Raw genomic sequence first — 24884 nt, forward strand, 5'->3', positions numbered from 1 at the left:
TCACAATAAACAGGCCCAATTCCTCAGTTTCCTGGTAAAGAGAGAAAAGGAAGCAAAGGCCTATTGCTTTTGACTGAATAACATAGAAAACAGAAGACTGGCAGGGCAAGTGAAACTGTATCAACAGTGATGAGAATTATGACTAAGTCATGTTTCTCCACTTCTGTTTTTTGCATTATTAATTTTTAAACAAACAAAAAAAAAACCAGTGAGATTGGGAAATACTCAGAAAGAAACTTCCTTCTGCAACCAAGAGGAATTGATAACCCTACCAGACATCCCAGGCCTCGATCCAAAGAAAACATAGGAGGAAAACAAAACCTTTGTGAAGTGCGGGGCAGGTTAAGGCAAATGGGTTAGATGGCATTAAAGCTGTACTGTAACTCTGCTCAGAACAGAACATCAGTAGAAAAGACACAATGATGTTGTAAAACCAGATTAGGGATTCAGAGGTTTCCAGCAGGACAGCCCGGACATGAGGCTGCAGGAAAAACAAAATCCCTGTGCCGGATTTCTCTGCTCCTCTTTTTTATCTCCGTACTCAATACTGAGGCCTAGGTCACCCGTGGTTTTCTTTCTGGCTAAAAAGAGGTTTTGTCAGCAAGAACAGCAATTTATGCCTGCAAAGCTGCCCTTTCCTTATTGCAGAAAATCTACTGCAGCTTTTTTAATTCACAAAAGTGACAGATTAGCAGCTATTCCAGAAGCCACATGTAGTTTAGCTGCATAGAGTAGAGCCTTTACCTCACACTGTTGTCAGTGACATTTATTCACCATTTGAAACTCTCCCGCTATAAGTCTTTGTTTTCTCCTCACTAGTGACTGCTAGGCTATCTGGCATGCCTTTGTGAATGAATATCAGACAGTTACAGACACTGTGATGTACTGAAACTTTCTTCCAGGTTCTCCACAAGAAGTAACATATCTCGACCTGCCTCAGCATAGGAGAAAGCCTAAGATGAGCCACGACCCACTTCTAAGACACGTTATGTATCCCTCAACATGCCAGGTAGACATTACTACTACCTCCCTCACACTACCCATTGCCAGCTAGCTAGGGGGTAGAAATCTGGCTCCCTCCTTGGTAAAAAGTGGGGGACTGGAAAGGAATAAAAGAAAATGCAAGATTACTGGAAAAACCACTAAGAAGTAGAACACTAATGCAGAAGTCAGAGTGCAGGGAAATACAATACTGCAGTAAAAAAAGGTGGTGGGAAGAAGACTGGAGGATTAGAGGGAGGTTCTTGGAAGTATATTTCCCCTCTTCTCTTCCTCCCCCTCCCTGCCCCACATGCTTATACGCAAGGGAGATGGATGAACAGGATGGGGTTGGGCACTCAGAAGCAACATCACCCCTCCCTTCTCTGCACAGCACAACTCTGCTTTCCCTCCTACAGTTGTTCCTTATCTGGGTCCCTTTTAAAAAGCCATTGAATAATCATGCTGTAAGTGATGAAGTGAGAATAACGCCACACTTTCAACATCAGCAAATATTTCTTCAGATCTGTTTGGTTCTGGAAAGCTCCTGTTCATGTACATTTTTTTAAGATGTTCTCCCCTCCCGAACTGTTCCAGATTTAAAACAAGAAACAGTGCATGGCATGTAGGGACAGCATATGTTAGGAGACTTTGCTAATTTCAGCCACACCTCTGGAAGTATCCAACAGAGCCAATACAGTAAATATTTCTTTTTAATCTAAATATATATACTTTTAATCTAACATATTGGTACATTCTAACATCCAGTAGCTTGGGGCAGAACTTCTAATCTGCTCTATCCACACAGTCTCTACACTCAGAGTACAACTGTGCTTTTGTACCAAACAGAAACACTTTGAACAGCCTCTATTGTAACAAACCTATACACTTTCCTATATTTTCCTACATATTAGGAAAAATTTCTTCACCAAAAGGGTTATCAAGCACAGGAACAGGCTGCCCAGGGAAGTGGTTTAGTCACATGGTGCTTAGGCACATGGTTCAGTGGTGGGCTTGGTAGTGTTAGGTTTGTGGCTGGATGCAATGATCTTAAGGGCCTTTTCCAACCTAAACGATCCTACGATTCTAAACACTATCTGGCTGTGCCCACACAGCTGCTTTCTTTTCCTCACAGAGCTGCATGTCAGCTGTCTGATCTAGGTTAGAAATAATGAGCTATAAAGGCTTATTGATAATAGTGCGAAGAGGATAAAGTTGCACTGATACCACATTAGCAAGTTGCTTCATAAATCATAGAATAATTTTCTACAGACAAGACCACTGGTACACATTAGATTGTCCTGTTCTGGAGATGGAACTGGGATCCTGTCATGGCTGAAACAGTCCTCAAGAAGCCTCAAGTAGAGGAAGCAGCATATACCTTAAGGCCTGCTAAATCACAAAATGTAGTTCTGGGCACCCTCTGTCAGAGATAAGCACGTGTTTACAATAATTCTGACCCAGAACTGCCCATGAAGAGTTAGCACTCGTTCAGAGAACGTTCAGAGTAAAATGCCCTCTACTCAGTGTGATTTAAAAATACTTTTGACTGTTTTCTACAGAAATTAAGCTTGTGCAATAAAGCTGCATGTACACATACATACATAGCTCTACATAGCTCTAAAACATGCTGACCAGCTTCATCCAAACTCGGGAAGTGGCAGTCATCTCCAAGATAACTACATGTGCAGAGGTCTCACAAAGAAACAAACTCTGCCACTGCCTTCTGCAGCAGAAAGATTTCAGCCCCATTAGACACTGGAGGACCTTCACAGCAGTAGCACATCATGGAGGTCTCAAACAAGCAGAGAGCTTCCACCAAATTTCACACCCTTTCAAACATCATGACAAAGCAAAACTCTAAAAAAAATCAGATGTCACTTATCCCATTGTCCATGGTACTGTTTGTTTTCCCTAGACAAGTTGAGGTCCAAATGCTATGGACTGCAAGCTTCTCTAACACATAGAAATACATACATGCATACATGTATAGATCCACAGACATACAGATATCCACAGACCCAACCCAAACAAATATGCATCCAGTCTTCTACCTCCTCTAAGCCACCTGTTTTCCAGCAATTGTTTTGCACCATCATCTCACAAGCTACACTGACCTTTCAGCCCCTTAATGGTGAAAATCTTTGCAAGCTTTGATAACACATTTTTGCTTTTAAGCAGATGCTAAAAAAAGCCATCTTCCAATTTGCACAATTCCATTGTTGTTTTGTTTTGGTGTTGTTTTTTTTTTTAAAGAACAGTTTTAAAATACATGCCACTGCACCTCACAGTTCCTTAGCAAAAGTTTCTCCCTTTCAAAAGCCTCTAAATCAATAATCATAGTTTCCATGTAATGTGGAACTCCTGCTCTCTGCTGGACACAACTTCATAGACTTCAAAGGATACCATCAACTAACAGAGCAGGAACCCAGCTCTGACTTTTCAATCAAAACTGCAAAATTAAGACCTTCATCCAAAATCTGAATTTAAAGGTTCAGGCCCAGATGTAGTTTTCAATTAACATTACAACTGAGAGCCATAGTTAGGCAGGTGCCAAATGAAAAATCAATTGATTTTACAGCTTGTTTCATGACTCTCCCTTCAACACAGACAAATAGCTGCAGCTCATTCAAGACTTCATGGGTTATTTCTGCACTCAGCAGCCTATCTGCAAGTTCCATGACTAATTCTTCAAAACAGTTTCAATAAACACAACTACCTTCTTTGAGTAAAATTGATTTGCTTTGCACTTCATTGTAGTTGGAAAACAATTGGCTTAAACAAGAGCCAACTTAAAGCAAACTGATATTCAGATATTGTCAATGCATGGGACCCTGGTAAATAGACACTGGAATCATACAAATGCAAAATCAGAGGCCTGCATTACTTATTTATGGAAACAGGAGATTTGATTGAACTAAGATAGAAAGAGATACACAGTATTATCATGCTGATGATGCTCACAAGATAAATGGGAATTGAAGTTAAGTAACTGTCCTACACTGGAGTCCCTGTTGTGTTCCTATCAAGTATCTTAACGTGGTCAGACCAGAGCACACATCCCTCTAACCAAATGGACAAACACAACTTCACTTTTGTTATGCTTTTTCCTAACTTCTGCTCCCTTTCATTCCTTTTGACCATCCTTTCTTAGAACTTAGTATCTGTACTCCATAGTGTTCCCATACAACTTTAGCTACCATTCCAATAAAAGAGGTCAACATATACAAGATGTGATTATGGATGGAGGAGGATCTAGTAAAGTCTCTAATCTAGCAGAAGCCATGCATACCGAATGTTCTGGCTTATATGGCTCTTTAAGGAAAGGACTGGTTTTGGGGGTTGTTTTTTTTTTTTTAATAATAAAAAAAACACAGGGGAGTCTCATCAGTGACTCGGGCTCTTTCACTAACTACAAAATAACAACCCACTTTTATATCTCCAAATCAGAAAAACAACTGAAGGTCTCAATTACTCAATCCCACTAATCAGTTACTGCTCACGTGCTTTGCACTTTGTACTTTTGTAATCACTACCTCCCCTTCTGGCAATTTTGTACAACTTTTATTTTCTGAAGTGGGGTATTGCCAGGGAGTTACTCTGTAAATATTATTTCTGGAAATGATATATCACTTGTGCATACGGTGATTAAAATATTCATAATTAACACCTCGTTACCTCCCCAGGTGTATATTGGCATGTCCACCTATAACCAGAGCCCAAAAAATTCAGCTGCTAAGCCATTCAGCTTAGCACTGTTCTTCCAGTGAAAGTCCTGCTAAATAAATACATTTAAGTAGTGGTAGCTATGGGTTTCCTAAACAAGCCATGGTTGAAAATGAAAACATATACCACATAAAGCCAGCTATGGTGTATCAAAGGCTTATTCATTTTACCTGAATACATAGTTGATGTACTGTTGGTCCAGATCACTGGGAGAGGAGGGAAAGAAAAAAAGGTCTTCTTTTAGTAATGCAGTTCGTTTGGTATAAAAGATCAGTATATTAAGTAGTATTATAACACTGTAATATTACATAATATTAGTATTATATAATACGTGACACAATGTTATAATTAGGTAATACTAACATTACATTATAATTATATACATTCGAACCACAACCTATTACTATTACAATATTATCAATACATTAATCAGCATATTAATTTACACATTATTTCTGTTGTTACTATGTCAGTGGGAGTCTCATTTAAAGTGAAGATAAAAGTGAGACTGACTAAAATTTAGACCCTTTAAACAGAGATGGAAAATAGTTTTGAAATAAATGGCCATACCCATATTCTATACACGCATGTATTATGTACATATACATAATATGCAGTGGCAACATATCCACCTCCATCCTTACAGACAACTGCATATTATGGACGCTGTGAACATGTAAGCCACCTGCTTTCAAAACAACTATTGTCTGGCTGAAGTTCTAACACGCACATGGGATTAGCGGAAGGTTTCAAGGTTTTTAAGGTACTCAGCCATTCCAGTCCTGTGGCAAGTCACCAGCTGCTAAACACTTCTGAGACTGTGTCGCAAAGGGAGATACTGACAGATTCAAACCATGCAGCTTTCAAGACTAACACAAACTAACATTTCCTCTTAATGCCTATGCCAGTAATTAGGGGTTCTGTTTCCAGGACTGAGTCATCACCCTTTGATAATACACTGTTTAAAACTAATTCAGTGTTTGAGTTAGCAGTATAACTATCAATAACCACATGCTATTGTTATCAACAATAAATAAGGCTTCCCTTGCAAGAAAAGTCATTAACGATTAAGCAAGAGTGGCCCAGCCCATGCTGATAATGTAGAGATCCCTAAAGTTTACCTGACTGCTACACAGAAGTGTCTCTAACCCTCTTTGATAGCAATCTCTTTCTTTTTAAAAGAATATGAAAACACATTACCTTAAAGAGCTAGGTTTCCATAACTTGTGAAATACTTTGTAAGCCCCTGTAATTGAAATGACATGTGTCATTGCCATAACCTGCAATCATTCTGACAAACAACGGCTTGTTTGGCCATGGTACCAGCAGACGTGGAACCCTTCTGAATTACAGTTTAGCAACATGGCACAAAGGACATCTAAACCATGAGTAAAATGAACCTATCACTTCAAATTAATGGTTTTCAAAAGTGTTATCATCTCAGAGTACTGTCATGCTATTTGTTTCTGCTACTCCTTCTGTAAAAGAGACAACTAGCTCACGGCTAGCTGCAAAGGAGTGTGTGTGAGTGTGTGTGTGTGTACACATGTGTGTGTAAATACGTAAAGAAAAGCATCTCAGAATGGGTTCTTCAGCCCACCCCATTTTCTGGGTAACTTCTATGATGTGTTCATCTATGTAGACCCCTACAGCTATTGGCTCTGAGCCATCTTTCCTGTTTAGAGTTCTCTCAGCTCTACGGCATCCAGGTTCTTTACATTCTTGACCTACCCACCTCTTGGTTAGCTCCCATTTCTATTCTGGGAAAAGCTTTAAGCACTCAAGGGAGGAACAATACAGCTTCAGGCTGTATTTTTTCAGACCCTTTCTTCAAGGCTTTGGGGTTTTTTTTGATTCACAAAGAAAACCAGAACATGAAAAGCAAATCCAGTAGAACACTATGTAATAGGAGTCCTCGATTCTGCCTCGTTAGACAAGCTGAAGGGTAGAACACATGTCCTTTCTCTAATGCTCTGTCTTGAATAACCCTGTGTTATGTTAGTTCATCTGTTTGTCCTTTCTTACAGCATCTTTATTCTGTGTCAGCTGATAAGAAATCTCATTACACAAAAAAAATCTCAACCGTTTGTATCAACAACTTTCTCTCAAAAACAAGAGAAATGGAAAGGAGCTATATTTTGAGCATAAACATTATGTTGGCACTTCCTACACGTTTCAAGCACACAGAAGAGGCCTCCTGAAGACTCTCTAAGCAGTTTTCCACCTCCATGGCCTAGCACTGCTTTACAAATGAGACCTCTTGGCTTTGAGAAAGCAATAACATCACTCATTACAGCAAACAAGTATTTGAAGTGAAAAATCCTTAGCTTTTTGTTTTATCTAAATGAGCAAATGTTTACCATATAACATTTCCTAAAGGAAAAAAAATAATTATACTATTTCTTATTTGTATGTTAACAACATTTTAGAATGCGATCTCTAGACCTCCCTAGACACAAATGCATATAAACACATTACCTCTGCCCTGAAAATTTTACAGTATGAATAGACAAAATAAAGAAGGAATCATGCTAATTTGCTGACAAGACTTAACACATGAATGAGTCACTCACTAAGTCTATAGGACAGCTAAGAACCAAATACAAGTCCCTTATTATCTAGCTTAATGTTCCAAAAGACACAATCTCCTAGTTAAAAATTACTACTCTTGTTTTCTTCAGATTTTCTGGGTCTAACTGTTTCTAGCTTTTCAGGAAAGAGTTACGATTTATCCAAATCAATGTTTAGTCTGAAAAAGACAAGAGAAAACCTGACAGGTTATGCAACTCATGGTTAAAATTTTTTAAAAATGCATATGACTGCATAAAAAACCCCACCATTTCTACATCATTCCTCTGGGAGCATATTCCATGATATTTTAGAATGTAATATTTTTTGTCAGTTTTTAAATAAAATCAGTGTGTGCAATAAAGCTCCAACTACAAGTTATTGCTTGGGGTTTTTTATGTTTCTTCTCCCCTCAGAAAGAAGTGTCTCTTAGTAGGCAACCGTCAGAAACTCCTAGAAAAGCTTAGTGTCAATTAAAATTGTATGTCCATTTTCTCATCCACTGTTAACTGACTGCAATATCTAGTTTATTCTGTTGTAGTTTTCAATGTAAAAGCTATAAAAGCAATGCACTTTCTTATATTTACTGAGCTTCTTCATTCTAAGTGTTTCTTAAATCAAGAACCTTAAATACCAGTAACTTCATAATAAAGCTGATTTCTCCAACACATTTACTCTTCCTAATTTTTTTTCCAAAAGAAAATTACTTACCAACACAGATCAAGTGAATTAGAGCCCATAAATAACCGTTTGGATCAAACTGCAATAAAGAACATCTACATAAATAAAAGCATGTTCATGTAAACATACGTATCACTATTTCCCTGAAGTTAGCTTCACAAAGCAAGTACAGCGAGTGGGAGCTATGCTACAAAGAAAGAGAAGACAGCTGAAGAAGACTAGGAAGACCGAAGTTTTTCCTGTCCCACTTAGAGACCTGGCATATGCCAGCTACCCAGGCTCTCAGCTAGTCTTGGCGAGAGTAGCTCTATTTCTTTCAGATATGTACACCATTTAAAACAATCTGAGCATATGGACCCCAGTCTGTTTAGTCTTGTATTGGCAGTCAGGGAGGGGCAAGAGGATCAGAGGAACATCACTAAGGTTTTTGTCTTGTCTCCTTTCCCCTCTCAGCCCCAGCAGCAGCTAAGCAGTCTCTCTCCCCAAGGCTCCAACTAACCACAGAGTATCCAAAAGAGTCCTTTAAACAGACATCTGTGTCTGAGCAAGGTAGGCTCTCTTCACAATCAATGGGGAAAAATAAACATTTTTGAGAGGAATTCACGTGGCACATTTTAGATGCCTGCTTTCAGGGGAGGTGAATTATACACCACAAGTTCCTGCTCTGCACAACGGACTATCAAGGGAGCCAGCACAGGTGGAACACTTCTGATGGCTACATTTAATCAGATGCATCCAGACAAGTTCACAGATTCATCCCACCTGACTTCAGATATTACCTAAAGTATCTAAAACAAGGAAGAGGCCTTCCTAAGTCTCCAAAAGAGAAAAGCACCTCCAAGGAATAGATCTTTGCTGGACTGAGCACTTTCTTGAGGTATCTCCTTTCTCCAGTAGCTACAGAAAGCGTGTCAAGTGATTATAAAGCTAATTTAGGAACTTCCTGAAAGTACATGCAGTTAATTCAAACCTAAGTGATTTGCTCTAAGCCCTGTAAGAAGTTAAACCGTGGTTTCTCCAGCCACCACCTTCACCAAAGAGCTGTATGTCCGCACTGCTCAGAGGTTTTACCATGAAGCACATGCATTAAAACCAGCAAGACTACAACACAGCAATAGGCAGCATTTACAATTCCTTCACAGGAATCCCACCCTAGCTTGCAAGTAAAAGCTGCATCCCTCATATGTCAACAAGGTGTCAAACATCAAGGTCTAACTAGAGCTGTTTTACAAAGCAGAGCTCACCTGTGTGTCACATAAAGGAAGGCACACTGCTGCTAGCAGGAGGAACAGCACACTGTGGAGAAGAGAAAAGAACCAAACAAGACCAAAAGCTCGTAAGCTGGATTTGTACTCTCAGCAAAGTATAGGCAATTCCACTCAATTTTACACTGATATTTCATTTGTTTAATTTTTATTCCATATTTTAAAAGTAATTTCTGCCACCAAAATTAAGTTTTACATCATACATTCTTTGTAAGTCATACACAGCGAAGTTGTATGAGAAGAGAAGCAGCACAAAATATCTCAGCAGTGATGAAAACAAGTTTTTTGGTAGGGAATATTATTCTTCACTTGCGATCTGGCTTCCCTAGGCTGCTTCAGAAAGCCAAAATCAATCAATTTCTGGCTTTGAATGGCTACCAAAAAGTCCTTTCATTAAGGTGAATTGCCTATTACAACAATTCCAGCAAAGGTGACTCCATTAAAAGTTATGGTGTAACTCCAGAACACACAGCAAAGTGGGAGTGAGTGGTATTACACTAAAAATGGCTTAAGGACAGCACAAGTCACCCCCTGGTCCACTGGCTTGGACTAAATAAATTCTTAACCTGTGGCTGAGTCAGTATTTCTACAGGCTACACTGAATACACTGATGTGGAATTTCTGTGGACAGAATTTCTGTCACTATTAATAATAACAAACATTTGCTTTTGCAGCTTACTTTCTCACTCTCTAGGGGCATAGGAAAAGACAGAATAAAGATGATAAAAAACCTGGTATCCTTGACAATAATTCAGTGGTGAAAATAAGGCCACAGTAAGTCAGATAATAGGAAAAAACAGGAAGAACTTAGGAAAATGGTGCCTCTAAGTACACTAAATAATAACCCAACATTACCTACTCTAAGTACAGCTAAAAGATTACAGAATGTGGAAGACAGCAAATATGTGTTCTTCAAGGTGATGGTGGGGAAGAATGAAACTTTTAACACATGACTGGCTGACTTCTGTTTGTCCCTTTCTATCTCCTTTTTGAAGCCTAAACAACTAGGGCCAACGAGGGCTGGTAGGTTGTGTAGCTTAATATGAACGATTCTAGCAGAACTGGATATCATTCACCTTTTCTTTCTTAGGAAAAGCATTTTTAGCTATTTTCTATCACATTAATTATCTTTCTCTTACTGTTTAAGATTAACCACTGGAACTTCAAACCTGATTTCTATCTCCTTTCCAAAAACATACTTACAAGCACTGCTTTGTTATTCAGAAGACTGGCCTTCTGGCTTTTTTATTTTTATACAGAGGAAAAAAATGTATCTATTCAAGCAACTGTTAAAAAAATAAAAGAAAATACATTTTAAAAATATTTAATTACTCCTATGTTGCAATTTAGGCTCACCGCCCACGGGAATGTGCCTTACATTCTTCATTGTTTTGGTGTGCCATTATCTGAACCAAATACAGAAGCTGGAGCCAAAACAAGTCTGAATCTGAATCTGAGCAGTTTTAAAAGCTTACCTACAGACTTTCAGATGAGAGGTCTGCTGTAAAAAAAGAATGATTAAAAAAATTTAAATTTAGAAATAAAAATGGTGAAATAGTGCTTTCCCCTTCCAAAAACAGGAAAGTGATGACAGCTGATCTTACTGCACCAAACACATTAAAAATCCAGTGAGCAACATTAAACAGCCCATTAGGTTTGAGCACTGCTTAGTAAATTTAGTTTGAAAAAAAGAACCAGGACTACAGATTAGCCTACTTCAACTTGATTTTTATTTTCAGATTACTCGCCAGCAGGTAAACCCAAAACCAGACACGAACTCTATACCTGGTCCTCAAACTTAGCTTGAACTATACCAAAACTATATTAAGTATTCTTAATTAATTAGGTACTACCCCAGCCAAAACAGTCTTGGTGTAAACTCATGAGCGTTTCCCAATCCTTTGGTCCAAAATTATTCTCCTGAAGCTTTCCAGCAAGACCTGTGTTTGCATTATCCTTGTCCATAGTGCTTTTGTTTTCAAAGAGAGGAGACATAAACGTGAGCTAGAAGGAAAATATGAAACACTTTGACAGGGACACTGATCAGAGGACAATACCACAGGGACATGCCATGGTACACACTGCTATGTCCCTTAGGCATAATCTCAGTGACCTCTTCAGTTTGTTAGGAGTAGCAAACATGGGCCATTTATTTGTCTTCTATATACACAACAGAGGTAGTGAATGGAAGATCCCTTGACAGCAAGCCAGGGGCCACTGCAGAAACGACTTTGTGATGAATGATTTCCCAGTGTTACCTCACACAGCAGCTCTCTGGTCAATTAGAAAAGCATTTCATAGCCTAAAAAGAAGGATCCCCAATGCAGTTTGTGAGAAACAAACCCAGCTCTTACTAAAGGGAGCAGGAATTACTCTCCTGACTTTAATAGGTCTTGGGACAGATTCTCAAGCATTCAAAACAAATTAAAAAATGCACTTTTTCCTGCATTTCATGTGGAGATGTGATCTGTCTATAATCATACAATACATCAAATACTAGATATATTATACTGGTTAGATCTAAGGACCCAGTCCTCCTCCCTCTCAGCTCAAACAATGAGATTCTTACGTGGGGCGTGAGAGAGAGGCGATATTAATTTTCAGAAGGAAAAAACAAGCAGGACCCAGCCAGTCTTAAAAATGCAGATAAAACTGTCGATACACAGTGTTTCATCAACTAAAGGGGAAAAGAGCAAAAGAAAACATCAATATAGGTACTTGTCAACAGCAAAGCTCTCTCTGGGTCTCATTAATGACTAGCTATCACAGCAAGACTAAAAAAGCACATGGCACTAATGCCCATATTAAAAGAAATTAGGTGTCTTGTTATAGGGCAATTATAGGGCAGAAGGTACCTTGAATGTATCAATTAACATATCGATTACCTCTTTCTGCACAAACTTCTGGAACCCACAGGTTATAACTTCTGCCGCGTTATGAACAGTGAGGAACACCGGGATTGGCTGCCATTGGGAGAGAACAAAAATGCCCAAATCAACCCCGAACAATGACATACATAGGAAGGGGCACTCATCTTAGGGACAGCTGTCCCACGTTTGTGGTTTGGTTTTGTTTTTTAAGCGTAAACCCATGCCACATCTCCTAAAAGGGACTTAGACCCATTCCAGTCACTATTACATGGCACAGGCATCTTTAATTGTAGACTCTGCTTGCTTCTTCTCCCACTTTTGAGTGCGCAGTCAGTTTATTTGTACACAGCTACCTCAGTGAGATTTACTCCAGGATTCTGCCTCTAGTTTTGCCTTTCTGTTCAAATATCTGCAGCCTTCACAATAAACAGTTCTCATTAGTTTTCCGATCTCTGTCTACTGGTACTAAGAATACAGTGTGACTCCTAGCAACAGCATTATAGGCAAGATGATTTTAGGTGATTGCTTTCAGTTACTGTTAGGAAGAGCTGCCCGAAATTAGGGTAGAAATGTAGAAGTTCATACACAAGTGATGTTGAAATTATACCCACTGAGGTATCTGGACACCATCCCAACATGAAATCATTAAGAAACAAACCCCAATGATAACAATAATGAATCAAACACCCATTGCCCCAGGCAAACCCAACCAGAATTAGTGGTTCATAGTACTTCCGCCAAATCAGATCCATGGTCTCTAAGACAGTTGAAACAGAAGCAATTCTCTGCTCCGATTAAGATAATCTAAAGACTAAGGCAGTTTTAGGAAGCAGTATTTCCCCACTTGTGTATACTATTTAAATCACATGAGTAGAGAATGAGTTAATTTCTCAGTGATGTCCATGCCTTTTAAATGTCAGGTGATATAAGCAGCAAATATCTCTTAAATTTTACTTTGTATTCAGAAATCTGTATTTTCTGGATTTTTCTTTTAATTCCCATAAAGCTGGATAAGCATCGCTAATTAAACATTTTAAGTCATAATGACAACTTGGGTGGATCCATAAACACAACAGTTACACCAAGATAACTTTTAACACCTCTAAATTAGCAAGGAATGAAAATCACACAAACACAACTGGCATGAAGTTGTCAGTCTCAGCCTCACCAATTCTGAAAACCAATTCTCAACCCTGTTCCTCGACAACTGAGAACATAAAACCGTAAGTATCTAACAAAAGCATCCTGAGCCTGACACAGTAATAGGAAATACAAGAAATAACTATACACAAGGAAAGTTGACAGCAGAATTTACATTCTTCCTTTTGTGAAGCCAATTTATTGGGTTTTTCTTTCCTCCCGCCTGCTTTTGGCTCTTCCAAATGTGTTTTGGAGCCAACAATGGCTCCAGTTTGCCTAGCCCAGTTAACCTTCTCCATATGTCTATTGTCTTTGATGTATTTCTTAAATTTGTGAGTGGGCTTAATGCTTACGAAAAGAAAGGTTTACTGGTTGGGCAGGCAGGGTGAATAGACTCTGTACAAACCTCCCCTCGCAGCTCTGCATACTTCTGTTAATGTATCACAGTCCAGAGCTAAGCAGTCCTCCTCCAGTTCCAGCCCTGAACTCCTGGGCAGGGGAGACTGCCAGCACCTCTAGAGTGAGGCACAAACAGATATTAAGATTGTAGCCCTGCCAGTATACAGGAGTGTTTGAAAATGGGTCTCCCTGGCTTTGATCAAAAAAGTGCATGTAATTTCTGCTTTAGGAATAAACCCAAATTCAAATACACTGCTGAGATAAGCCAATTCAGGCGCGAGTTTGGAAGAGTCCATTTTCCTTCTCACTGTGTCATAAAATTGTTGTACGCAAAGTTATTGTAAGTAAAGCTTCTATGTAGGATTGAATTTAGCCCCAGTACAAGGCATTACACAGTAACTATGGCCTAATGCTACTCGTCCTTTTGTCTTTCCTCCTAAAATGGCCACAGAATTAGGCCTCTAAATCCCCATTCATATACAACAAAAAGCCATTCAGAAATGGGAGATGCTCCTTAAGAAAGGTTTGGGATACAAATCAAAACCATTCACAGCCCCTCTACCACTCCAGTGCATCTCATTCTTGAAGGACCAGAGCAGGGACAGGAGGGAAACAAGGTAACTTACAGGACGACTAGGAAGTAAGAAGAAATAGCAAAGAGGATGTCTTTCATACCTAGTCCACCTCTCAGGTAAGCAGGCAGAAAACATGCTGCTGCCAAGGCTTTATTGCTGTTTCCAGACAGGCCTCTCCTTAGGGATCTTTGCTCAGTTTACACCAGGGAAGCCCAACAGAACTTGCTTTGACAAAGAACCAAGAGGAAGTAAATGCAATCACCCTGAGACAGAGCTAATCTGGAGGCATGGGGCTTCTGAGCACAGGCCTCTGCTTTGCAAAGGTCACTTGGGTCCAAGATGAGGCCCCCAGCCTTGTTTGTGAGAACAGAGACCTTCTGTCCTTTTCTGCCCTACCTCTCCACCGGGATGTTCAAGAGATCACTACAAGCAGAATCTTGTCAAAAATTCCCTTTTGATCCTTCTTGGGGTTTAGGAGCTGGCAGGAGCGAGCTGTCTCTGGAATTAGATTAAGATGCATTGACAAAATGCAGAAGGGAACTAGGGCAGAATCTGGCCTTGCAGACTGCATAACAGCAGTAAGACATTGCTGTTTTTTAAAAATTCATGTCACTCCCTTTTTTTTTTTTTTTTAATAACTGTATCATTTAAGTAAAAAGCATTCAACTTCAAGGAAAGCAGATTTGATATCCTCTAAACATTTGGTAGGTTACTGTGATTCAAATGGATGATAAAACTGATTAATCTAACCCTACCCATAATCTCTTTCCAACTTTCAATTTATTTTTTCAAATCCTGTAAAGCATCAAAAGCCTCTCACTGAAATGGTCTTCACCATTTTCCTGGAAGGATTTCCCACAGATTCCACAGCCCCATTCCCCCTTTTGCAAAGTTACAGCTAGTATCTGCTTCAGCTTCTTCCCTACTTGCACAACTCAGACCACTGAAGATCTGTTCTGCAAAACACTGAGTACTCTGGAGGGATGCTGAGTGCTTTGGACTGTCACAGAAGTGCTTTTTGATACTACTCTACACTTCATAGGATTGGACTGCTGCTCTAGCACCATTAACAATGTATGTATTATTTAAACCCCTCCTCCCTTCTTTCCCCCCAACCCAGGAACAGCATTAAACACCTTATATGAAGGGAACGTTCTTTGTTCATAAAGTAGAGGTAATAAAGAACTGACTTCTACTTGTGTGTTTCTTACCAATCTAGACAGTGCCCTAGAGCCAGCATAAATAATGCCAACAAACAGTACTGAAGCAGGAAGCCATGACAGGATTTCAGACCTGTGAAAACAATTAAAACCCCATTACTTCACCACATTCTGTTTACATACAGTCAGCAACAGTTGCCTGCAAGGAATATAATAACATGTATATATGTACATATATTTCAAAGGTGTGCATATTAAATTCATTGTTCAGTATTCCTTCCATGTAGTAAAGAAATCTGAGACAGAAATTAATCACTTCATCTGATCCCAGAGAGGAGATATCTGCAGATATATTTTCTTTCTTTTACTCTTTCCCTGGCTCCTCTCCCTGCAAAGTTGTTTGTTTCATAGCAATTACTCCTATTGGTTTTAAGGGAGAGAAATTTCAACTAATTTCCTTGATGCACTGTAAAAGGAAGAAAAACTGACAAATAAAGGCATAAAATGGTGTACTTGCACAGACAGCACACATTTTCACTATGTACAAATACACTTGCCCACCCACACATTCATTTCTCAGCCAGATTTACAAAGAGATTCTTCCTAAAGATCAGATTGTCTCTGTGGGAGCCTGTCTCTTGAGATTTCCTAATGATATTCCTTTGACTAAGCCAAACTCCTAGAGGCAGTTTGACAACTAATGGAGGAATGAAATCATCACAGATTGATCTGATATTTTTTTAGCTATGGTTATTGCAGTAGGGTCAGGTTTCAATTCTGAGAAGGGGCTTCAGAATTCACACTTTTCCTTTTTGATCTTGGTACTTAAGGGGAAAAAGGGATCGGTAGGTGGTAAATTTCAGAGACAATAACGTAACATTTTGAGCAAGGGAAGAAAGGAGCAGCAGTGATCTAAAGGCCTGATCCAAAGGCTTCCCAGGACTGAAGACACTGCTACCCCCATTCACTCTTCCCAAGCTTTGAACTAAATTCAAGAAAATGTCAGTGAATAATGCTGGTTCTCAAAATGAAACCAAACTGCTTGTAGTTCCTTAATTTGGATTACACTTCCAACTAGTATGTAAGAGTTAAAAGATAATTATAGGTACCGCTACACTACCATATTTGATGGAACACAAGAAAAACAGACCTCTAAATGATGAAATCAGAACAGCCTTAAAACATGCTTAAAGATTCATGTAAACACAGACAAGGAAAAAACCCTAAACATCATGTTTCTTTTTTTTTTTTAATACATAATTTCCTAAGATACTTGATCAAAAACCCAGGGTAATGAAAATAGAAAAATCTTTAGATCTTTTCACTGGCATAAATATTTGCTCTGGTTTTTGGGGGTAGTCACCACCATTTTTTATAAAAACACTGTTCCTTTTAAGGTTATTGACTTCAACTGGAATTTTACCAAGACCAGGATCTAAAACTGTCATACCTCATTACCAACAAGTTCACATCAGACACCAACAAAAATACCCCCACCCTATTGGAACTGCCACAAATGGAAGAAAGGGGGAGGAAATAAAAGAAAGGAGGGCTGGAAAGATCAAAGGAACACATGATGGAAACTGAATTTTCATTTAGAACATAACACTCTTTCATGTTCCCCACCACTAAATTCTAGGAATCCCAAATATATCTTCACCTCCAATGCAATACTGTGAAGTACAATGGAAAAGGACTTCAGATGCTTTTTCCATGATGTAAGGGTAGAATTTTATGCTGCCAAGTGGGAATATCAGGACTGAAAAAGAATGCATGGATATTTGATGTAACATGTCAGCACCAACAATCTGTCTTGAACCAATTAGTAGCTTCTTATGTTGGCAATACAGTGATATACATGCAAACCTGGAAAGCTCAGTGACATAAAAGAACTGATGAGCTTGTGGTTGTAAGGCTAGTTCCAAAGCCCACTCAAGTCAATGGGTAGCTTCCCCTAAACCACACTTTGGAGCTTTGGTTTAAGCAAGGCTCTGAGCTGCTGCTTAGCTGCGGGGAAAATTCAGCACTACAAGAAATGCCAACTAGAACACAGAGGACTTATGTGCCTACAGAGGTTAGGCAGAAGCTGGGTGGCAGATCACAGCACTGGAAGCATTATGCATGTGCTACACATATTCCTCTGCACTCCACAGGGCCCTTGCTTTGGATACAGATTTTGCAAACAGTCACCATTCACCCTTTAGAAGCAACGATGGTGGTGACAGAGTCCCTTACAGCTGGGAATACTGGGGGGAAGCAGATGAAAAGCAGGATATCCCCAAAAATCTAAGACAAATTACTCTAAGAAATACATTTTTATTTGGTCTTCATTGTGGAGCTAGTACTCCTGACTTTAGACAAAGGGTGATGATCTCTATGTAATAAAATTATTTTACTGAGACACTTTGGGATAACCTGAACTGGCTCAGAAAGCATATAAGATCAGTCCACATGACAGAAATACTGAAACTTTGTGGAAATAAACAAACAAATTAGTAGCAGTTTATTATTTGAAGCATGACAAGACTGGGGACTGGATGTGGTATTCTTAAGTATCCTACACATACACCAAAAAAACCCCCAAACAAGCCCAGATAGATTCAGAGACCAATATTCTGTAAGAGGGAGGGAAATGTCTTCACCTTTGGAGGGGGAAAGAGCTTGAGAGGAAGTGGTAGACAGAAGCTTTGAGACATTATGTTTGTTTGTTGGGGAGTTGGTTGGTTGGTTGGGCCAGGGGGGTGTTTGGTGGTTGGCTGTTTTTTAATATAGGAGATACATGCTACAAGTCCAGCTCAGCAAAGCATTAAAGCATGTGCCTAATTCTTCTGAAGAAAGACAGATTTAAACTCATGCTTAGGTGGTTGGTTGAATTATAGCCAAAACATGTAAATTAATTCTGGTAATTTCATTAGGTCTATTCTAGAAAAGGCATTTTGCATTAGCTAAACTAATAAAGAGGTTTCTGAAGATATAATCACTTTTCCTATCGTGTGCTGACATCTAGTGGCCTGAAGTCAAAACACGAACTAATTTTTCACCAAAACTTTTTTCAGATAAAAACATCCTCTTCAACAACAGAAAATGGTTCTTGTTCAGTATTTTCTTTAATGTCGTCCAAGTTTTGAAAAAACGAAAATATCTTTTCCAGGCTGGAAAAAAAGATTCAACTTTTTTAATTTCATGATTTAAAGCAAAAGTAATCATCTAGTGACAAAAAGTTGAACTAAAAAGGACATTACTGATGGCTGTATTCCTTTGTCCTTTAGATTCTTCTGTGAAGACAAAATCTGCATAAACAATATACATTTGATAATAATATCAGTAACTGCCGCTAAAGGAAGGTTTGGACCCTAATCCTGCCTCTACCAATATCATTGACAGCTTTTAAACCAATATCTTCATTTTATCTACACTGCAGATAAAAGACAGGAAGTTAAATTCTGTTTCCATTTACAATTTGACTTAAGTTTCAGTGGTGATGTAGTCACTTGCATGGACATTAAAATAGAACTTAGCCTGGTTCTTCTGACATACATGCAGGATTTCATTCCAAATGAGGAGATTCAGTTTAGCAAGTCAACTGTTGGAATCCTAAACAGAAAATTCATCAGCTGTCACTTGCTAATACAGAATCACTGAAAAAAGTTACAGTAGAAGGGAACTCTGGCAATCATCTAGTCCAATCCTCCCCAGCTTCAGAGTTAAGTCACATTACTCAGGTCATTGTCCAGTAAGGTTCTGAATACCTCCAGCGATGGAGGTTCAACAATTGCTGTGGGCACATATCTTCTAAATTATAACATTTTGCAAAATAAAAGATATGCTACATTCCATAGCACAGAATGGATCCACCTGAGCACAGTACAGTATGCTGGATGACTCTTCTGAGTTGCCGTCACACTCAGTTCAAGCAGATGACCTTTGTCTACAAAGCACTTTTTAATTTGGAGTCTGATTATTATACCAATCCTGTACTGCAATGGCTGCTCTTGCTGTGCAGTTATAAATGCTACAGTTAGACAAGGGTGGATGAGTCTCATTTATGGGACACACTTCTTAGAGAAAAAGGCAGATCACATTTGTGGACTTCACTGCACTGAGGTTTTGGGGAAGGGTATGTCAGTGCTCTTAACTAACGTTACCAAGGTTTCTCTTGTAATACTATAAAATAATCCAGGGAAGAGATGTGGTCAGATGGTTGGATAAATTATCCTTATAGTTTTCACTAGAGGCTATGCTTTTTTGATTGTCTTACCAAGGTTAAATTGAATCCACTTTGTATTAGTAATCAGTTGAAGTCCGTGTCATTAAACATTCATTAGACTAAAACACAAGATCTCTCCCCAACCTGTGGAGCAGAACACATACACACCCCCCCCACTACTTATATTTTCGCAAGTTAGTTACTTCCACAACCAACTTAACTATGCCATAACCCAGCTACAGAAAATAAGTATTTAGCAAATACTGAAAACCTCACAGTACCTTGAACACAAATTTATCTCTACCCAGCCCAGCTTCCAGGAGACATGAAGCAGAAGTCCACCCACTAATGTCTGCCACCTGAAATAGAAACAAAACAGCATCTCTGAATCGTTTGTCCTTTTTAACCATGTGGACCATGACCTTAGAATCCACAGAATTTCTCACAGCACACCCATGACTCTAGTTATCTACCATTTCCCTAGGTTTCCAGGGATGCCACTATTCCTCTTCAAATCTTTCATTTTTGTCAGCCTTCATTTCCTCCACACTTTCTAGTACTCCGGTTCTTCCACCTCTTGTTTCAAATGTTTTGTAAATTACCATCTACCACAATTACCTTAGTCACATTACAGAATCCCCATTTTATCATCTCTTCCCACACAAGGTTTACAATAATAATAGTGATGTTACAGCCATGATGATCTGAAGATGCAAGTGAGGCAGGGTTTGTGACAAGAGATGAGTATCTTTTCATATATAAACTGTTATTGTTAGAACAAATAAACATGATTTCAGGATTCAAAGACTCGCTTCGGCTGAAGTAATAAGCCCTTAGGATAACGTATGTAGTCCTAGTAGTTTCAAACATCAGCTCTATGACTTCCCATGGTTATTCACATTAGGCTTAGATGACAAACTCCCTCGAATTCAGACTGTCTTCCCCCCCCCGCTACATTTTGTGTAGCAAGCGCGAAGTGAAGTGTCATCAACAATAACATCATTATGCTGCATGAGGCTCTGATTCAGAGCCTCTAGAGAAAACACCTTTACAGCCAGATAACCTTTCATATAAAGCACAATACTGTGGTTTTCTCATTAAAAAGGTATATAAAAATTACATACATTCTGCACTGACGTACCTATCTAATGACTTATCTTACCACAAAGGTGTTCCTCAGTCTATTATGGAAATAGTATGTAAGGCCTTAGAAATGCTTGCAGGTAACTTAAAATGAGTAGTGATGCACACTGATATTTTTTTTTTTTAAAGCTTTAAAAAAGTTATTAGCTTCCTTATTCCTTAAGCTAGTGGTTTTCAGAGAAGTGTTTCATGTTTCTTGGGTGAAAATCCTTGAACATCTAGCATAGTTCAGAGATACTGTATTACAGTGTTAAATCACATTAACATCTGTAACAGGTATAGAAGTGGTTTTATTTATTATTCCCATTCATTGCAATGCATTTAAGGAATTATTTAAAATCTCTCACACATATGCAAATAAACATTCACTCTATGCAGTATTACATACAGTTGGACAGTGTCAGAGAAGACCAAGCTCATTGTCCACATGGGTATGACAAATACTCAGTGCTACTACCACAGCTCACTTAATCTTTTTTAGATGAGGGGGATGCAAGAGCTTAAAAGCCAGGTATCCCTGATATTTGCTGCAGGCTTGACTGTGCTCTATTCCAAGCCAGTGATGAATTCCCATCAACTTTATTGGGAAGAATTTCCTCTTGTCTCAGGTTTTAAGGACAGAAGTTGAAGTTACTAACAGTTCCAGATGCTTAGCACTATGCAATATAGTCTTAGATTATATAGGGAACAAAAACAATGACAACGAACAATAACAGCATGAACTGAGAATAACATTCTTTTCCTCCTTTGCTCATCTGTCATACCTCTAAATGAAAGTGCATCCGAGCCACTTAATAATTTTCAAGGAAAGGTCACTTTTAAAATCCAGAACTTATGGAAAAATATTAAGATGCTGAGATGCATTTCCAAATTATAGAAAAAGGAAATAACTGTGGTAACACAGATACCATAAGGCAGTTGCCTGCTGTTGAAATACGCTTTTTTACTGTTGATTTACCACACTTGTATTTCACATACATTACCCAAAACCCTTTCCCCATACGATAAAAGCCTTGTCCAAGAGACAGTCTGTGTGTGTGTTGCATATTTAATAGAACCAAGTACGCTCAAAGAAAATGGAGATTCCCAAGGCAATTATTCCTAGAGTTGGTCACAATCCTGAGGCTGCAAATCAGGCAAGAATATAAGCCATGCTAAGCAGCAGTAGAGGAATTAAAGACATCCAGCGTCTGCAGATTTTACCATTACCTCAAAAGAACAAATGCGGGAAGTTTTAACTCACAGAGGCCAGATTTTCACTAAATGTCTCACAAATTATTAACAGCACTGATGGTATATATGGACGCTTGACAAAACATTAGATTTCTCATTACAATCATTAAGATATAATAGTGATTTGTGATGCAGAGTTACAACAAAGGCTAAGCATGAAAATAAGCAACATGGTATTTGTGTATGCCTAAAGATGGGTTTAAGGTTGGTTTTCATTAGCATAGTGAAAGAATACATCACAACAGCACATTACCCATGACTGCCATTTCCAAAGAAGACAGGCTGTACTATAATTGCTACCTTCCTATGCTGAAGTGTAAGACTTTCAGAAAAATGAGAAATTATGGAGTCTATATATCTTAATTACATCACCACCATGATAATTGAAAACCAAGACACATTAATGAATGCTTTACTAAGGCTTCATGAAGTATGTTCTCTAGAAAGCAAAAGCCAGTAATGACAAGAGGTACTAAAGTTAGCTTCAGCACGGAATAGCAAGATGTTTACTGATTAAAGTCATTTTTCAAACAACTGTATTCTTAAAACGGTACTTACCCTTGAAAAAGGGTAGGGTAGGTAAATTTCAGGACAGACAGGACATACTGGAAAACAAACACCAAATTAATGGACATCAAACACCTACAGCTTACAACATTAACAAACAATCACAAGAGCAACAAAACACAAAAAGTTTCTACCAAAATGAAGAAAAATAAAAAGAAAAAAAACTTTGGTAATTTCTCTTCCCACACCAGAATGCTGTCCCAGTCACTGCGGAAGGTAGCAGATGCTGAAGTACATGAAGTATGGAGCGGACACAGTGAACGATGGAGAGAAGGCCACCTTCTGAATTGCTCTTTCACTTTCTGAGCACACTACATGCATCACACCGAATGGGAAAAGGATTAACAGGAACAAAAAGACACCAGCACTTGTCAATTAAAATCATATCATACCCCAGGGGCAACCTTTGGCACAACCAAGACCAATAATCTTAACATAATTGTCTTCTGATTAATTCATCTTAGAGACCTAACTTTCTGTTTATACACCATTATGTGTAAAATATTAAGTAGTCCATAAAGCCCTTTGGAGATGTAATGTACAGGGTAAAAAAGCGAAGCGCCTGCATCATTGCTTTAGCATGCTTTGTCAGAGTCTGCACATATGGATGCTAGTGTCTTTTCCCACTATATATGTATATATGCAAATATGAGGCAGAAATACATATGCCTTTCGATACATATATCAGGATCTAACAACTTCCCATAATTAAGTCTATAAACACTATTTCTGCAAAGGAGAAGTATGACTGAAGCTTCCTCAGAGGAAAGGAAAGGTATCTGCCATTCCTTCCAGGAGCCAGCAGAAGCTGTCGATGGAAAAAGGAGAAGCTGAAAGCTTTCAACAGAGAGAGGAAACTGTGCTGAGCACTTTGCAAGGTCCAGTTTTTAGGTGGGGGGGAGGGGGGGGGTGTCGCTAAGAAGCTGGCATCAATATACAGAGACAAGGCTTGTTGATTCACAGTGGGTCATGTTACACATACCTGTGTCAGAACAGCCACACAGGTTTTAAATCAGGATGATTTACCTGCACATGTCCATACCCCCTCTTGCATTTACATACCACCTGCAACAACTGGAAGGTCTATATTCTGGTTATTTTTAACTTTATTACACTAAAACCTACATTCAGATTTGAAAATGGAGACCCTATGTCAAAGTCCTTCCAACTTCTTCTCAAGTATAGTGAAGCCAAGAACCTTTCACAATGCATAAAGCAATCTGGCAGCTCTTCTAGCCCCTTTCTGTTTTATTAATCACTGCTCCTAGCAGTCTGTCAAATCAAGTATATTCTCTCTCCCTACGCACTTTGCTTCACATCTGGACTTCAGTCTACTTCTGGTCATCCTTAAAGGCAAGTGTACCTTGGAACAGAAACCAGTGGCCAACGCTGAGAAGAGATTTAATTTTCACCTCTGAAATGCTGCTTTCCTCTAATACCCCCCCCCCCCCAGGATCTCCATACCCTGATTGCTTCAAAAACATCTTTTCTTTCAGAAACCTGCACCAGAAACACAGACACACTCCCTGATAAATAGGGCAGCAAGGAGTGATTACTCTATCTCTTCCTCCGAGAGTGAAAAAACTACTTCAAACTACATTTAAACTATAGAATTTTATTCACAACTTAGCCATCTTCAGCCTACTTCTGCTTAGGCATTTCAGCAATACCAACAGGTGATTAAGTTGAACAGTGGAAAACAGACTTCTTGTCCTCAATTTGCAGGTTAATTAAACTGTCAAAGTTAACAACTGGGAGTTAATGTTTGTTTCACTACTGCTGTAAGACTTTGAATATATCACATTTTTCCCTTGGATACTTGGTATTATTGTTCCAGTTAACAGATCTTCTTTTGGGAATGACTGTGCATTCAGTGGTTGCTAGGTACCCAATAATGAAATATATTCAGCATCACTGATGCTTTCAAAGCAGCCTAATTTCTGCCTCTATAACTAACATTTCATTCACTTGAATAACGTAATGTCAGCCCTTTACTCTCCTCAATCTGCCAGTACTGAAACGCGTTATGTCGTGGCAAGGTAACGATGTCACACACTGACTAAAACGAGACCGGTGGAAGACAGCTGCATTCTCAATTTCCAGGGCACGCTGGAGGAGGGCGGCGGTGGGCCTTTGGGCTGAAACGCGGGGGGGTGGGGGGTGTCGCTCGTGGGGTAGCCCTCCTCCGGGAGGAGCTGACCCGGCGGCTCTCCCTCAGCAGGGCAAGGCAAGCAGAGGGCACCGTCCCTCCTCCTCCACCTTCTCCTGGGTCCCTCCGCACTTACCTCGCCCTCTCAGGCGCGGCTCCTGCCACAGCGGATCAACTGCCCAGCGCCCCCGCATTTCCCTCCGCCTCGCCCGGCCCCGGCCCC

The 24884-nt window shown here is 39.2% G+C and overlaps 1 protein-coding gene across 1 annotated transcript in view; it reads right to left on the bottom strand.

The window, feature by feature from the left end:
- TMEM241 (transmembrane protein 241) overlaps positions 1-24884 on the bottom strand; it is a 47517-nt gene that overhangs the window by 22510 nt on the left and 123 nt on the right. Inside the window, exons 2-10 of the mRNA XM_010574407.1 lie at positions 22504-22550; positions 19851-19928; positions 15414-15495; positions 12104-12181; positions 10694-10719; positions 9198-9249; positions 7984-8032; positions 5905-5950; positions 4875-4910 (exon numbers count right to left, since the gene is read on the bottom strand). Of these exons, the coding sequence (XP_010572709.1) occupies positions 4875-4910; positions 5905-5950; positions 7984-8032; positions 9198-9249; positions 10694-10719; positions 12104-12181; positions 15414-15495; positions 19851-19928; positions 22504-22550 (494 nt within the window). The remainder of the gene's footprint in view (positions 1-4874; positions 4911-5904; positions 5951-7983; positions 8033-9197; positions 9250-10693; positions 10720-12103; positions 12182-15413; positions 15496-19850; positions 19929-22503; positions 22551-24884) is intronic.

This window comes from Haliaeetus leucocephalus, unplaced genomic scaffold (assembly GCF_000737465.1).
Source record: "Haliaeetus leucocephalus isolate CR32 unplaced genomic scaffold, Haliaeetus_leucocephalus-4.0 Scaffold428, whole genome shotgun sequence".
In the NCBI taxonomy this organism is placed as follows: domain Eukaryota; kingdom Metazoa; phylum Chordata; class Aves; order Accipitriformes; family Accipitridae; genus Haliaeetus; species Haliaeetus leucocephalus.